General features: G+C 43.5%; 5 protein-coding genes and 1 pseudogene across 5 annotated transcripts in view; 3 read left to right on the top strand and 3 right to left on the bottom strand.

Annotated features, from left to right (window-relative positions):
- LOC126558919 (GILT-like protein 1) overlaps window positions 1-16,743 on the top strand; it is a 149,413-nt gene that overhangs the window by 38,181 nt on the left and 94,489 nt on the right. The window lies entirely within an intron of this gene.
- On the bottom strand, window positions 252-1,438 carry LOC126558270 (cathepsin B-like; annotated as a pseudogene).
- Window positions 1,767-2,674, bottom strand: LOC126567255 (uncharacterized). The gene is made up of 2 exons (XM_050223485.1): window positions 2,597-2,674; window positions 1,767-2,522 (listed from the first exon to the last, which is right to left on the bottom strand). Exons 1-2 carry the CDS (start codon window positions 2,657-2,659, stop codon window positions 1,767-1,769), a joined length of 819 nt encoding a protein of 272 aa, XP_050079442.1. The 5' UTR covers window positions 2,660-2,674.
- Window positions 4,920-11,115, top strand: LOC126558519 (very-long-chain 3-oxoacyl-CoA reductase). Its single transcript, XM_050214543.1, has 4 exons — window positions 4,920-5,098; window positions 9,138-9,184; window positions 10,223-10,298; window positions 10,394-11,115. Exons 1-4 carry the CDS (start codon window positions 4,945-4,947, stop codon window positions 11,113-11,115), a joined length of 999 nt encoding a protein of 332 aa, XP_050070500.1. The 5' UTR covers window positions 4,920-4,944.
- Window positions 12,240-14,064, top strand: LOC126558488 (cathepsin B-like). The gene is made up of 2 exons (XM_050214511.1): window positions 12,240-12,333; window positions 13,041-14,064. Exon 2 carries the CDS (start codon window positions 13,044-13,046, stop codon window positions 14,061-14,063), a length of 1,020 nt encoding a protein of 339 aa, XP_050070468.1. The 5' UTR covers window positions 12,240-12,333; window positions 13,041-13,043; the 3' UTR covers window position 14,064.
- On the bottom strand, window positions 14,289-15,290 carry LOC126558516 (cathepsin B-like). Its single transcript, XM_050214540.1, has one exon. It carries the CDS (start codon window positions 15,288-15,290, stop codon window positions 14,289-14,291), a length of 1,002 nt encoding a protein of 333 aa, XP_050070497.1.

Here is a 16,743-nt window from a genome sequence, read left to right as displayed (position 1 = left end):
TTCAATTATTTACGCACACAACTGGCTGATAGATGTAGATGGGAGTTAAAGATACTTAAGTGATTGAAAAGCGTGTTATCTTGTAAGTTATATCAACAATAATTAAACTGCAATTTGCTCTCCTACCTAGCCCTAGTTCGACCCGTCCACGTACCGTACTGAACGATCACACAAACTAATTTAAATATTCATTTTGCTATAAATGTATTTCGTCGTTGCTTTAAGTTCGGATCATGTATCCCGCCATTAACCTATCGGAAGAATGGCAAACCAGCGACAACGTTAGATTCGACGCCCAGATGATCCTCTCCACGGACAATCTTGAAGAATCCACCATCTCCCCACTGGGTACCCCATGAGTTGGCGCACAGCCAGAACTTTACGTTGTTCTCTTCGCCCCAGCCCATCACCTTCACCGAATGCATTCCAACACGCACACCGAGCGTATGGCGATACACACCACTCCTATACTGCATAAAGTCCGTGTACAGGGCGAAGGTAGCCTGAGCCGGTCCAAAGTTGAACACTTCGTACATGATGCGCTCCTCGTCCTTCGGCACCGAGTAAGCCACACGTCCGTAATGTTTGTCTTCCGCATAGGTAACATTGTATCCGGGCTGGCAAACCCGCAGACAGCGTGGAGTATCTCCAGCAGCATCACCCACCTTCTTGCAAACATCGAACGGATACGACTGGCAGCCTTCGTGCGATCCAAACGCTCCACCACTAGTGATTCCACTCTCTACCCAGTAGTTCCACACCGCACTCGGCATACCTCCGTCACAGCCGAATCCACACCGATGGCAACAGGAGAGGACATCGTACGCACCAAAGTTAAACTGTTCCTTTCCCTCCGAATGGACACACCAACGATCCGTCATGGTAGAAACGGCTGCCACGGCGTAGCTCGAATCACAGCATCCCTGGCTGCGTACCACGTTCATGCTCGGACAGTAAGACCACTTTTGACGCGCGTCGAACGATGCCGGCAGCGGTTCCTCGTGCAGTTTCAGCACGAATCCTTGGGGAAGTTGGAATTTCATCGTCTCGTCGGACAGTACTCCGGCACGGTACTGATCGTTGCGCTTCGTATTAACGGCAGCCTTCCAGGTGGTGGAACGGTTGTTAATTGCCTGCACGAAGGCAGCCTGGGACGTAATCACATTGCCGTGGCCGGTGCGAAACTGTTCCGGAGCGATGTTTGCTTCAGCATAACGCTGCCGATATGGTGCAAAGTTCTGGTAGTAGTTTTGGGGCTGGTTGTGCTCACCACTGCTTTGCACAAACAACTTCAATCCAATGTTGTTCTCGGCACTGCCCACTGCCAGAGCGCCTTGAATGCAAAGCAGCAGTCCGATGATGGCCAACGATGGGACGAGTGCCATTTTGATTGCTTGATCGGTGCAAACACCAACTGTACCATTTTGCAACCAATGCAATCGCTTTAAATACTATCGCCAAATCGTTATCAATGATGCAATCGATACGGCTGGCGAGGTGAACGATCGGCGGATAGATTTGTTTATTCGTATACTACTTACTCGATACGATCGCTGCAAGGGTGCAGTTTTTTCATTTCTACTGTGGTGATTAATATAACTGCAATGGTTTCATACACAATGGCCAGCAATCATTAAATTATTTAAGGGTTAAAATGGAATTTTAATATATTTTTAAATTCGCAATAGACTAGGCCGAAATTTGCTTCTTTTCGAATAACTTGACCGATTGCTCCTCGAGACTCGACGCCAATATTAGATAGAGAATCATGATCGTTCATGTTTGATATCCTTGCGTTCCTCTTCGAAACGCATCCAACCACCTAACGGTGACGATGTAACCTTCTTGTCGAGAACAATTTTCGCCCGCTTAACATTACGATCCGTATCCGTTATCGATCTTCGCTTCTGATCCGGAATCTTTCCAAAGCTTTCCACACGACCACCGATAAACTTTACACGCGTCTCACGCTCACCATTACTTCCCGCCGGAAGAACAATAGCATCAACCCGGTTTCGTATATCTTGAGCCAGTGCAATCGCCTGTCGACAGCTGATACTATCCGGACGATCCAAAATACGGTCCCGAATGTGATCGATTTCGCTTAGCAAAAATCCTGTCGGATCGTTCGGTAAGCACACTTTGCAGCCCGGTTTTCTTGGCTGCGGGTCACGTTTCTGAACTGTGTTCAGTATTTTTGGTTGTCCAACGCTACCGGAACTGGAGGTACGGTGCTTCTTGGAGGTATCCTTGCGCACAGATTTCGAATCCGTCGTTGAATTCTTTTTAATTTTTGCACACGGTGGACATGGTTGCTTTGATAAAACGGTAGAGGGTTTCGATATGGTCGCCGGTTCTACGTACCGATCAAATCGTGAAACTGGTCTTGCTGACACCAGAGACACTGAGGATGCATCGGTTGTTCGATTTATCCGAGGATTTGGAGCTGTCTTTGGCCGCACAACAATTTTGCTGGACAATAGTCTCGGTGCAGAAGCTTCCACGGGTTTCAAAAGATATGCCTGAGAAAATATTACAACAGTAAAATTTATCATTTGAAACCAATTTAGTGTTCTTGATACTACAAAGTATTTACCATCCGACAGGGACTGTCCCGAAAAAAATCACGGAAAATTTTAGCACCCACATTGGCAGCCATTTTCAACAGACGAACGTACGAAAGGGAATGAGATTCAAGGAAACAGTATAGATTTGGAACAACAAATCATCAAAGGTTACTTGGTTGTGAACACATTGTTGTGGTTGTAAAAAAAACATTCGTAGATTGGAATATCATTTCCTTCATTAAAGGTTTTACAAACATAAAAAAGTGGATGCAGGTTTTGCGCAGCAAGATCATATTTTGCAATTTTTGTCATGTTTATTATTGTTCAGGAAATCTTTTACCATTCCAGTTTTTGAATTTGACTCACTGTATGTCAGCGAACACGCTCCAAATTAGCTGTTGTGCGGATTGCATACTGTCAGGCAGCTATATTTGAATCGAATGGGTAAAAGCGCTGAAATGAATATGTTGAAGACAGAGATTTGGAGCAAACATAAGATATGGCTTGTAGCTCACTACCATATCTCACAAGCATCTGAATCGGTGGAAATGATTCTTGTTAGTATCAACAGCGTTAGAGTTTTCTTATTGTCATTTACTGGGGTGAATGGGGTGGTATAATCTGGCCGGATTTATTTATAATCAAAAATATTCCAGTCAGCCACAAGAAAACCTGACCTGACTGATCTTTAGCGATTTGTTATGTAATCATGCATCCGGCAAAGAAAAAAGAGACATTTCTTAGCAATAAGATATTCAGCAGTCTTAAATCAATGTTTAATCGAAAGTGCAACAAATTCATAAGGCACAGTTCAAGATTAATTTTGATTTAAACTACCTCCCCTGCGAAAGCGAAAGCAATCTTCTTTGACCATTCATCGACCATTCAACTCTTTGCTCAGTTCTCTTTAGTTGCATATTCGCGTTCTCCCCTCTCACTGCGCTGTACGGACATTGCTAAGGGAGCTCGCTCTATCCATTTCAAGGTCAGTAGATCAAGTTCAATGAAAACCAGAAAAAAACTATTACTACGGACTCGCGGTACCGTGGCGCGGTGCCTTATACAGAAAGAGTGGTAGTTACGCGGTGAAAGAATATTATGTTTTTTTCCACAAAATAATTATTCGCAAGGTAATGAAAGCCAATGTAAAGGAATGTTTATGATCCATTGCAATGATATGAATGGCGATTTCTGAGTGATACAAGAAACTGGAGGTTGTAGAACCTCCTCAAAGCACAAAAGTGTAACAATGCTTTAAACAATTGATTTAAAAATAAATCAACCGGTTATTCCACAGCTCTTATAGTTGAAACATGCGATACATAGTTTATTCACGGAAAATTTTTGAAATAAAACTACGAAATCATCCTCCAAAATACTAAAAAAAGCTACTTTTCTTCGAAAATGTCCTCCAAACTCACTATCCCGCTTATCGTTTGACATCTCGTTGCTTAGAACACCAGCAAAAACCGAGCTTGACAGTTTGATGCTATTTCGTTCTGATCCCATTTATGTTACTTGGGTGCCGGGCTTTCACTTTCCTTCCGTTCTTGTTTTGTTCAGCGCGACAGTCAACTTTTACCGTGAAATTACCATTATTACGTCGCGTGAGGAAGAGCACCAACATTAATCACCGATTTTCCTTTCTTCACTTTTGTTTTATCGACACTGTGGTTGAAAAGCGGAACATAAGCGCATGAAGCGGTGTGAAAGCGAACAGCAAAACAAAGCGCACCAAAATCATCGAAACGGAGCGCCACACAGTCACCCCGAAAAGCGCAAAGAAAGTTTAGTCCCTCGCTGGAATCTGGATCGATAGGCAGTGTAGTGCACCCGGTTGCGTACCATATTTTTGTCAAGCAATTGCAACAACAAAAATCGTCCACCGCGTCACACCAAAGGCGTTCGTTGCTGACGAAGCGCTTATCAATAAAATACGAAGCTTATTTGCACACCTCACCCCATCAGCAAGGCAAGCGGTGTGTGGTGGTGAGTGATTCGAAACAAACGACGCTAACCGTACACCCTACTACCTACAACAACGCCATACCCCTACGGGACGTTTCCAGCGCTTGCCACGATCAGGAAAGATTATTCGTCGTTCGCACCTCACGATAGACGGGTTTCGACGGGTGGGTTCGGTCCTGTGCACGTCCGACACTGTGCTTCAGTGTGTGTTGTGTTCTGGCGGAGCGTGGAATATTCCCGTACTTCCCTGTACCGCGTGCGTGATTTAGCCGGGTCCCGTTCCTTCGATTGACATCCGGTGTGCTGCACACGGGGTTGAGCAAAGTGGTGGTGTTTACTGCTAGTGTAGAATTTAAAATATAACCCCGTTGTGTCGGACGAGCTTTGAACGTGCACCGCCACCGAAGAAATGGTCACCGTATCGAGCGTTCTTGGCAGTACCAGCGCCGTCCTGGTGTCGCTGTTCATATTGCGCAAGGTGTTTCCCTGGATTTATCAAAACCTTATCGGACCAAAGGTGTTCGGTTGCCGCATTAATCTGAAAAAGACTGGCGAATGGGCCCGTAAGTATTGGTGCCGGAGATGTGTGCTTCAAAGTGTTGTGTCCAGCGATAGAGATTATTCGACACCGAGTTTGTCTTCTAGCTTGTGAAATGTCCTTAGAACCTGTGCGATAATTGGAAGATATTAGTGGATGGCGGAACTGGTTTACTCCAATCGACGGTTCCGATCGACGTCCGCTTCCTGATTCAAAACGTCCTCTCGTCTGATATTCGATTTGTCACACAAAGAGGCAAACAAACCCATTGCGTCTGGTTTGTGAATAAATTTGGGTGGCACAATCTTTCTGTTCTTGATGCCCGTGACACTCCGCCGATAAAGTGCAAAACGAAAAATATTCGCAATACTAAACCGGTCTGGTGGAGGCCGTTTGTTAATCCTCTCATATAATTTCTAGTTGTGAAACCATTTGACGATTGTTTTTGGTACTATGGATTGATTTTTGTTTTAGCCAGTAGGACTACAACAATGGTAAATTGCGAAATAATTACATGTCTTTTGTCCGGCATCGGGCCAATGATACTATTAAATCACCTGGTTAATCCCAAAATTCCAATGGTGTTTGATGAAGATTTCGCGTGACAGTCTCACTGTGAGAAAATATCCCTTTTTCACAGCTTCGGTGTAGGTTAATTAAGGCCCATGAATTTGAGCAAACCAGTTTGAAACATCGCCAAACCAACTATAGACTACCCAAGGACTGATAAACGATTTGGAAATTGCAAACATATTGAGACCATCATAACCAAAGGTCGATCTAAACACGGGAGATAAGAACAGTTTTACTGCTTGTAATAGAAAAAATGCAATACTTGAAACGGGTTTCCGTTGTCAGTTACAGACTTATGTTTGTGATAGTCGAGTTAGGTCACTTTTACGAGTGAATACGTAACACACCCTGAAACTCTCACAAGCAGATACATTTTTTGGGTATTTTCTCCTTCACAGACTTCCGGTGCATATTCCATTGGAAGTCACGAAAGCGCAACTGATTAAATTCGAAGCATATAAAAAAAAAACAACCGGTTATAAAAGCTTTACCACCACTCCACTATTACTACTAGCGACTACAGTAAATTCCGGCGTTGATCGATATCTGCTGGTTTTAGCATTGAGCCATCCAACGACCACGACGCGTCTCTTGAACTCAAAAGACTTGTGGAGGCTTTTTTCGGGAAGGAAAAGAAAGTTACCTTTTAGCCAAGCATTCCTACCCATAAAAACCGGTTTTCTCCAAAAATTTGAAGTGGACTCACTTGGTGCTGACGTATCTTTCTGGCTGACAAACCGAAAACTGACCACGTTTGCTTTGTTGTCGAAGTTCTAGACGTGTATTACATACCTTCTTGGTAATTCTATATGAGCTAACTATGAAGCATGGCCATAGGGATGATGTAAAAAAACACACACACACTTTTCGAACCTTGTCTTGACGATGCTACTCACGTTTTGCCATCATTCACAAAGTGCTAATCATGGCGTACTATGTCATTTGCATCCCATCTACTTCGGGGATACAGGGGAAGCAAATAGGATCCTATAGCAACAGGAAGAACGACAAAAGCAAGGAACTCATCTATTTTAAGGAGCAAAAAGTTCACAAATCCCGCGAATAATAGTGTGCTCTCCAGTAATTGCGTCAATTTCGTTATTTTTCTTCCCATTACCATCGCGCACTTGTAACCTGAAGGGAATGATTTAAAAAATCAACATTAACACACACGAACACTTCAAGTTGAAGGTGTTCTTGCTAGAAGGGAGCACAGCGAGAGTGATAAACAGAATCTTTGACGTGTGGTGAGAACATGTGAACAAAAAGTGTCCGTTACAGGGAATATTTGTCCACCAAAGCGTGAAATGTGTTAAGATCACAAGTAAAAAATAGCTTCAGAGACATTCGTCTTACCAAAAGGGGTTTAAAGATAGAAAAATGTTTCTGGGAGAAGCTTTTTGTAACATTTAATCGATTCATTACAACCCAGCAAAATGCTTACAGTGGCAAACGCTCAATCACGTGCGCAATCATCGATAACACTCTCTTCTGACCCTTGCATAAAGATATGCCTGACCCCATGACTGACCGGAGGCTCTCAACTAGTTGACATTGAAACGAATTACCTTTGTGAGCAACCTAACTGCGCTGGGATTAGTAATCTGTGTAGATCGATGACGATCCACATAACTAAGATCATTCGCCTTCCGTTGTGGGCGAAGAAAGAAACATGCTATCGTTCGCTAATGGGCGGCCAGTCCGAGAGAAGGTTAAACACTGCTGCTAATCTGCTCTGTTGGTCTATTCTGTTGCATGCACTGTTGGTGGCCTATGATCGGTACATTTCAATAGTCGTGTGTGTGTGTGCAAGTACGCCCGATGACCTCAAATTATGGGTGCGAAATTATGCCCTTCAACAAAACTGATCATTTGCTCACGATCGCTTGATCGAAGGGAAGATTAATTGTGCTTGGAGTGTTGGGCGTACTAATGATTTGTTTTGTGTAGTGTAATGCAAGCTCTTAGAGTATTATAAAACGTTTATTCTGTTGTATTTAGGCCAGAGGTCCGTTAAACTAAAATAAATTTTAATTAAAAAGTAGCTAAAACAAAGATCACAGCAATTGTTCGGCGATTGAAAATTTAGAGAGTTTTGTTTTAAAATATGTTTGTGAATAATGAAATTAGATATCGTTTACTGTCTAAAGCCCAGCCTATATATCTATTTACCGGCCTTTCTGGATTATGAATCAAAGCACTTGATGGCAGATGATTCCACGCCATCCTCCCACCTCAATCTGGGCATACCGGGCCTCCTCTGTCTGTGAGGACGGCCTAAAAAGACTTTCTGAGCTGGGTCGTCCGGTGCCATGCGTATAACATGAGCAGCCCATGGGAGCCCCTGGTGAGCCTAATTCGATGCACGACGGTGAGGTCGTCATACAGTTCGTACAGCTCGTCGTTGTAGCGGCTCCTCCATTGTCCTTCCACACATACGGGGCCAACGATCCTTCTGAGCATCTTCCGTTCGATCGCGGCTAAGAGGGCTTCGTCTGTTTTGGACAGGGGCCATGAGGGCGTCTGAGACAGGGTCTCAGAGGCGTATGTGAGTACTGGGACTATAAAGGAACGATACAGTCCCAGCTTCGACCGTCGCGACAGGTTGTTTGAGGTGGGATGTTTTGTTAGGCTGTAGAATGACCGGCTGGCCGATAACATCCTAGCGCCTGAGATATGTTAAGTTTTGGACGACTTCAAATTTGCGGACACCTATCCGTACATCACCACGTAGTTTCGGATTTCTTAGTAGGGCCGCTGATGGTGCCACCATCAATTTGGTCTTTGCCTCGTAAATCTGCAACCCGAGGATTTCTGCCGCCTGCTCGATTCTTTGGTAAACCTCGGCTACCTGTAAGAGGCGCAGACCAATTATGTCTATATCATCAGCATATGCCAGGATCTGGGTTGACTTACAAACAACTAAAACGGACAATAGATTAAGATCACTAGTACTTAAAGTTAATTTACAAGTAAAATAGCTAGCCATTTATCTAAACTGGGAGACATTTCCTCTAATAAGCCGAAGTGTAATTTTTTTTTAGTCAAAAAAAGCTTCTTTTTTACTATAAGCGGTTACCAATTCTGGCGTTGAAAAAAATAATAAAGTGATGCTCAAAACTATAAAGATTTTTTTATGACCTTATGAGCTTTAATCTATTTGTCAGAATGGAAAAAAGTGGCTGATTCTATGCCACTTTAAGCCACTTTCTATGCCATTTTAAGATTTACCCAATAATAGGAACGTTTTCTCTAAATTGAAAAACAGAAATATTGGAGTCAGTATGGTCGAAAAGTTTTTCGACTTCTCTGCTGTTGATAGTCGATGTTGTTTCTTTCAATTAATTATCACACCCACTTATCTATTACTTACTTCTTGGCCTTTCAACTTCAAAATTTTTATTTAGCAGTAAAATTTACATTTATTTTTTTGTTTTTTATCGTACTTATTTTATTATATTCAAATACTATCTTTTATTCTCTCTTTCCAGTCATCACAGGTGCAACCGATGGCATAGGAAAAGCGTACGCTCAAGCGGTAAGAAGTAGTAGTAGTAATAGTAACGCGTGTAGAATAAACTGCCTTTCCCCTTCCCGTACACACATGATGAGGAACGCGGAATGAAATGCAGTTACACCGGCGAAGGTTGACTGGTAAAAGTCAAGTGCGCACAAACATGATCGCTTGTCTTGTGTAGATTGAACGATCGATTCAATTTACTACACGCAACAGCCGTTAGTATCTATTTTTTCGTGACGCACAATAGTGATGATCTACGCAGAAAATCGAAAAAATGGCGAATGGCGAGCTTTATGAGGGTAATCTGACTGATATCCGAATACAGTGTTTTACGGTTGTTTATTAATTCAGAACCTACTCTCAAAAGATTTTTTAAATAAGAAATGTACCCAAACCCCAAAATCAGATCCAACCCACCAGCGGAGACACTTACTTTTTCAAGCTAATATTATACGATTTTATTGGAAGTGAAATTCAACACCCCGCTTTCGTGTGCTCTACTGCACACCTAACTTTGGCCCGTCCGGTCAACAATGAGTTGCATAAATGAGTTTTCTTTTACCACTTGTGGAGAGTTTCTTTTCTTTTGTGGTTTCCTTCGTCACACCATCACAAAGGGTCATGCAGTCGGAAGCAAATTCAACAACCATCAGCAAAGTTGAATCGATCGAGCACTAGCCACTACAGCGCTTAAGTGAGTGAGGTGGTTTTTGCTTTCAATCTAAAAGTGGTGCTGCATAGGCGAAGCAAATCTCTCTAGCCTCTCTTGGTGGGACATCATCGTTCGTCGAATTGCACCGGATAGAGTAAACAGTTTCACTTTACATGACTCGTCACTATACTCCCAGGTGTGCTTACTACCTTTCAACTGCATGAAGAAAAGTCTATGTTCATTTCCTTTGTCCGTTTTATTGTGATATTTTCACGGAGAAAGCAAAAGTTCATTAGGCAGAGTGGACAAAAACGCATATTTACATTTGTTGTTATGTTTAGTAGCAGCATTGACTTTTTGTAATAGTGAAATGAAATGAAAATCTCGCTCTTCTTGTTTTTTAGCTTGCCCGCAAGGGACTCAACATTATTTTGGTCAGTCGAACCCTTTCAAAGCTACAGGATGTGGCTAAAGAAATTGGTAAGTATTAAATTAATGCTTGAAGGTTTGCCTCCTTTAATGCTATCCCTGCGACACAAAAATAATGCCAATTATTCCGTTATTTTTCTCCACAGAAACGGAATTCAAAGTGCGCACGATGGTTATTGCCGCCGACTTTACTAGCGGTGGAGAAATCTACGAACAAATCCAGCGACAAATCCAGAATATGGAAATCGGTGTGTTGGTGAACAATGTCGGCATGAGCTATGCGAACCCGGAATACCTGCTGGAACTGCCGGACAACGAAAAGCTGATTAAGAATCTGCTCAGCTGCAACATTCTGTCGGTGACGCGCATGTGTCAGTTAGTTATGCCCGGCATGGTAAAACGGCACGCAGGTGTTGTGATCAACATTTCATCACTGTCCGCCGTCATTCCGGCCCCACTGCTGACCGTATACTCTGCCTCGAAAGCATACATGGACAAATTTTCCGAAGATCTTGCCTCTGAGTACGCGAAACATAATATAGTGGTACAATCGGTACTACCCGGCCCGGTAGCTACCAATATGTCAAAGATTCGGAAGAGTACCTGGATGGCCTGTTCGCCTAAAGTGTTTGTGGCTAGCGCGATCAGCACGCTTGGTCACACGCGTCAAACCACAGGTTACTTTCCACACGCTCTACTAGAGCTAGCGATCAATATGTTGAGCTTCGTTTCACCACGCTTGATGGAAAAGCTCACCATCAATACGATGCAAAATATTCGGGCCCGTGCAATGAAGAAGTCCACTACCCGATCATCAACAGCCGCCCCTTCGGGAGAAGCTACGACCCTTACTGGTTCGTCTTCGTAAAAGAAAATTGAGATTTCCTAAGACAAATAGAGTTCGACGAACGGATCGCAACTCGAATCTGATCCATGTTTGCGATATAGCAGATAGAAGAGTGAAATACGCATTTCATTCATACGAGCTCTCGAACTTTGCCACCGGGCCAACAAGAAAATTGCCCCGGGATTCTAGCTTTACTAGTAGTTGTGTACGAAATAGTCAGAACGGCTGGGCATTTAACGATAAGATGGATGTGGGGTTAATGAACAAATGCGCATAGGCAGAGATTAAACGTTGCAAATGTGTTTCACTAAGAGCATGCTAGTTCGTTAAAACGGGAAGAAGGATACATTGGTGAACGCGTGAGATGCAAATTTAGTGTAACGATAACTCCGAGGCTTCTTCTATCGATCGGAGACTGTGTGTAGAAATGGTTCTAATTGCAACGTGCTGTTGTACCCAAAAATAAATTAAATCTTTTCCAATCCCACATCGAATTTCTTCCTGATTGAATATAACTGTGAGTACAATATATAAACAGAAAATTTATCGCCTAAAGGCTGTTGTGAATCTTTGACCGCGCGGGGTCAGAGTATTCGTCTGAATGAATGAAATGGTTGTATAAAACATAAATCATGAGTGTTTGACGGCGCATTTGAAAAATATCGACAAACACTGAGTTTGTCGTTAAAAGCTGAAATTCTCCACTGACATCTACCTCTCAAACACTCGAATTGAGACAGCTACTATTATCTCAATTTAGGCTTAGCAAGAGTCATTGGTTGGTGACGAAATTTCGTCAGTTTCGTTTTTGTGGAAGGAATTATATTTAGATTCATTACGAATTTTCTTGTTATTTTTGTTCAGTTTTGCACAAAAAATGCGCCGGGTTCATTCCTCAGACGTGTATGTGAGTACTGGGAGAACATGCTGAGACAAAGTTATGATAAAAATAATAAAACCGATTGTTTGTTACAAATACGTGTTTAACTATGATTAAATGAGTTCATTGAAAAGTCATCAAACGGTATTTTCAAAAACTTGTCCGTTAGCTGTCTTTTACTATACAGCGCCTGACGGTAATTGCTTGAATTACAATTGGGTACGCTTACTTGGTGATCGGTAAACGTCAATCTGTTAATTGGGCTGTCAAAACGTTATGGCAAGCAGAATTTAATTGCAGTCAATACATTCCAGCGTCAATCGAATAACAAATCGCAACGCAAAGAGACGCAATAATTGGTAAGTGTTGAAATAATTGAAGTAATAGTTAGCTAACATTTCGCTAGGCAATCAATAAAACTACAAAGGTGAGGAGAGCATCAGAAAAAGCACCGTAAAATGGTCCAATCGATTAGATACCATTGGAAACCATCTTTCCATTGAGCTGGCTTTGCATTTTCGCTTTCTAATCTCATTAGGATGATTCCAATCAATTAGTATTCATACCCACTATTCTAATCGTACAGTACATTCCTTTCATACACATATTCTGTAAATTATTTTGGTCGAACGGTCGGTAATGATGGCGTTTGTGAGCAAACAATGAACAAAGAGACACCAGAACGAATTGCGTAGCAACAGAGTAAGTAGGTTAGGTTGTGAAAAGGCAAGACACAAAGGAATCTAGGAAGCTGTATGTGTGTATTTTTTTCCTTCACCGGCTGATAGAAAAATGCTGTGTAAAGCTCCCTACTTCCCAATCGGATGATGATACTAAATCAATTTCGAAAACTACATTCTTATCTGTCTTGTGTGTCTGTGTCCTGTGGCAGTTTTCGTTCTCGGAGCAAACTTTGTTGACATGTTTGCTGATTCATCATCACCATAATAAACACACATTTGCAGTAACATTCGCCACAGGCTTATCTGCTTGTAAACCACCATCAATGCAAATGTATTACAAAGGTCGAGTGAATAATTACAGCCGTTGCTTTCTTCTGTTGTAGAAAATGTTGTTCCATCTAGTGCTCGTAGCGTTCGTCGCTATCGGCCAGACGAGTGCGGCAAAGGCCGGCTTTGGCAAGAAGTATGCACTGTCGTCGAAATTCATCGAAGAAATCAACACCAAGGCTACTACATGGCGTGCGGGGTACAATTTCCACCCGGACACTTCCCTCACGTACATTCGCGGCCTGATGGGCGTTCACCCGGATGCGGACAAATTTCGTGAGCCCGAACTACTGCACGAGCTAAACGACGGGGACGATCTGCCGGAAAACTTTGACGCACGCGAACAGTGGCCAAACTGTCCTACCATTCGCGAAATCCGCGATCAAGGTTCGTGCGGTTCGTGCTGGGCGTTCGGTGCTGTTGAGGCTATGTCGGACCGTGTTTGTATTGCGTCGGGCGGTAAAGTTCATTTCCGTTTTTCGGCCGAAGATCTCGTTTCGTGCTGTCACACGTGCGGGTTCGGTTGCAATGGAGGATTCCCAGGTGCGGCATGGAGCTACTGGGTGCACAAGGGATTGGTCAGCGGTGGGCCGTTCGGATCGAACATGGGCTGCCAGCCGTACGCCATTGCACCGTGCGAACATCACGTCAACGGGACGCGCCCGTCGTGTGAGGGTGAAGGGGGCAAAACTCCCAAATGCTTGAAAAAATGCCAGGACAGCTATAATGTGCCGTACCAGAAGGATAAACGGTACGGCGCACGATCGTACTCGATCGCACGCCACGAGGAACAGATTCAGAAGGAAATCATGACCAATGGACCGGTCGAGGGTGCGTTTACTGTGTACGAAGATTTGCTTCACTATAAGGAGGGCGTTTATCAGCATGTGACGGGCAAAATGCTTGGTGGCCACGCGATTCGCATACTGGGATGGGGCGTTGAGAATGACACAAAGTATTGGCTTATTGCCAACTCGTGGAACAGTGACTGGGGTGATAATGGTTTCTTCAAGATTCTCCGAGGTGAGGATCATCTCGGCATCGAAAGTTCCATTTCGGCTGGGTTGCCCAAGCTTTAAACGGGGACAAACACATATACATGGTAGCTGTTAAAAATATCATTCCGGAAAACAGGAGGCCGACGGCGGAAAGAAAGAGATAGAGGCTGATTTTGCTTGTAGGAAAGACCAATAAAGATCGCTCGGACTTTTCTTTTTTCGAACAATAACAATAAGCTTTGTGTTTTGGAGTTTATTGTGAAAGAAATTTTATTTCAATCCGTGTTGAATCTTCTGATTTTGTTATCAGATCAACGGTAGACCAGTGATGATCTTCGACTCAATTCCCAAATGGTTCGATCCTCGCACAAACTTAAAGTACCCATGATCTCCCCAATCATCGCCGTACGAGTTTGCGATCAGCCAGTACGGCAAACCACCTTCTCTGCCCCAACCTATAATGCGCACCGCGTGCTTTCCGATCTTTTCCCCGTACACGTGTCGATAAACGCCCGACTTGTACAGCAGCACATCTTCGTACACATCGAACCCTGCTTCCACCGGTCCATTGGTCATAATTTCGTACCGTATCACGCGTTCATCCATCGGTACACTGTACGCTACCTGACCAAATAGTTTATCCTTCGAATAGTGCCGGTCAGCGCCATCGTGACAGTGATGCGTACATTTGGGCGATACCTCCACGTGACACTCGTGGAATGGATATTCGCACGGCTTAAAAGGATACGGTTTACAACCATCCGTCGAATTGTACGCACCGCCACTCACCAAGCCCGCATCCACCCAGTACTGAAAGCTGGTTCCATCGAGAAAACCACCATTACACCCATTGCCACAGTCGGCACAGCATCCCATCAGATCTTCGGCAGCCAGTGCCACGTTGAGGGTCGCGTTCGAGTGGATGCAGACTCGGTCGGACATTACACTAGCCGCTGCAACGGCCCAACAAGAACCACACGTACCCTGGTTACGGATTTCACGCAGCGAATCACAGTTCGGCCAATGGTCACGTGCATCGAACGACTCGGGAATTTCGATATCGTACACATATTCGTACCGTCTGATCGGTACCTTGAATCCGGTTCGACTCTCCCCGATCCCCTTCAGCGATCGAAACGCATGGAAGTGGACGTTTGATTGGAAGTTTGTGTCGGGTTTCCAGCTACGGGCACGTGCAAGCACTCGGCGTAAAAATTCATCGTTGAAAGGATCCTGACCATGGCGCTCGGTTGCCGACACAAGGCTGGCCGCTAGTAGCGACAACGCTACTACCAACTGTAATTGCATTTTTTTTCCCCAAAAACTTAATTTTGTGCGATTACTTTGGAGGGTGGAACTCGAATGAGAACAGGTCACGAAAAACGGGCACCGGTGATCATCCTGAAACAATTATCAGTGTCGATCAGCGAATAAAGCACCAGATCAATGGCCGGAATGTTTCTAAACAATCTTATAGCTGTAGCGAAAAATGTGAAGCGAAGCTACTTTTGATGGAGTATGTAGTTGTACGCAGCAGTACACACTATCTCTTGCCGTGTTTTTGTTTTGAATGCTTCGTACTAGCAAAGCAAACTTGTGTTAATTTAGTGCTAAATTAGGTCGCAAAATAGTGCAAACAACTTTTGCTTGAAAGAAAGATACATCAAATTTGATAGATAAAGGCATAAAGCATTAATGAGTATTTTGATCATCCTGGTTTTAACCGCCGATATTCATTTCAACGATTAGTTAAAATTCAAACATCAGACGGTCGGAAAATTTCGAAGTTCGACATATACAATGGGATTCTTCGGACATGATATAAGACGTTTCGAAAATAATGCTCACACGGTGTTTGAATTCAAGGTGTGCTGTACGTTTCGCCATGTGAAGTTCAGGTTCCCTCCGGAGGTGCTGTTTTTATTTTTCATTCAAAAGTATTTAATTTACATTTCTTATTTTGATTTCAAATCGCTTGTTAATCAATTTTAAAAACTGTTAATACACTACATCAATAATTTCCTTTCCTCTAAAATCACGTGAAACTTCACGTCGAAATTATCATGGCGGCATTGAAAATCGCTACTTCAGTGTCGTCGCCACCATATCTAGCTATCTCGGTTCGCTCCAAAACGTTTGCCTCTATGCAGAGAAGCTATTGCGGCGATAGGAGGAGTAAAATATTTACCACACACTTGCGGAAAAACAAGCAATCAAGTCGAAGTTTAAGTCGGGGTAGCATCAACATTTGCGACGACGAATCAAGCACAAACCGGAGCCGGTTCGTAAGCGGGGGCCGCCTTTCGTTCGATGGAGTGACGCCGAAAAAGTGTACGTGAAACTGAAAACATCCCTCATTACGCCTTTTTTTGTCTACGAGCTATACGAGAGTAAAGCAACAAAAAATCGGAGCATGCAAAAGGCTAAATAGCCTCGGCTGCTTATCTAGCTGGTGCGGCATTCGCGACGACAGAAGTCACGGACGAGACGGCTTAACTAATTTCACAACGATACAGTGGACGGATGTTTCGGCAATCTTGGCTGCTTCACTGTTGTGTTGTATTTGTATTGTGTTTCTTTTGCTGAAAGTAGCACTTTGTCTGCCGGTAACACGAATTGTCATCACACTGCTGGCGGCCCTCTGTCATATTGTGTGGATGGTGGTAATGATGTTGATTGTGGAGAAGATCCTTCAACACAACCTTTTTTCAGTTTTGTACGCCGGTATGTGATATGCGTTGATTATTTACGAAATTACCGC

This window comes from Anopheles maculipalpis, chromosome 2RL (assembly GCF_943734695.1).
Source record: "Anopheles maculipalpis chromosome 2RL, idAnoMacuDA_375_x, whole genome shotgun sequence".
Taxonomy (NCBI): domain Eukaryota; kingdom Metazoa; phylum Arthropoda; class Insecta; order Diptera; family Culicidae; genus Anopheles; species Anopheles maculipalpis.
Note: the sequence above shows the minus strand (reverse complement) of the source record. Positions and strands in the feature narration are given on the sequence as shown.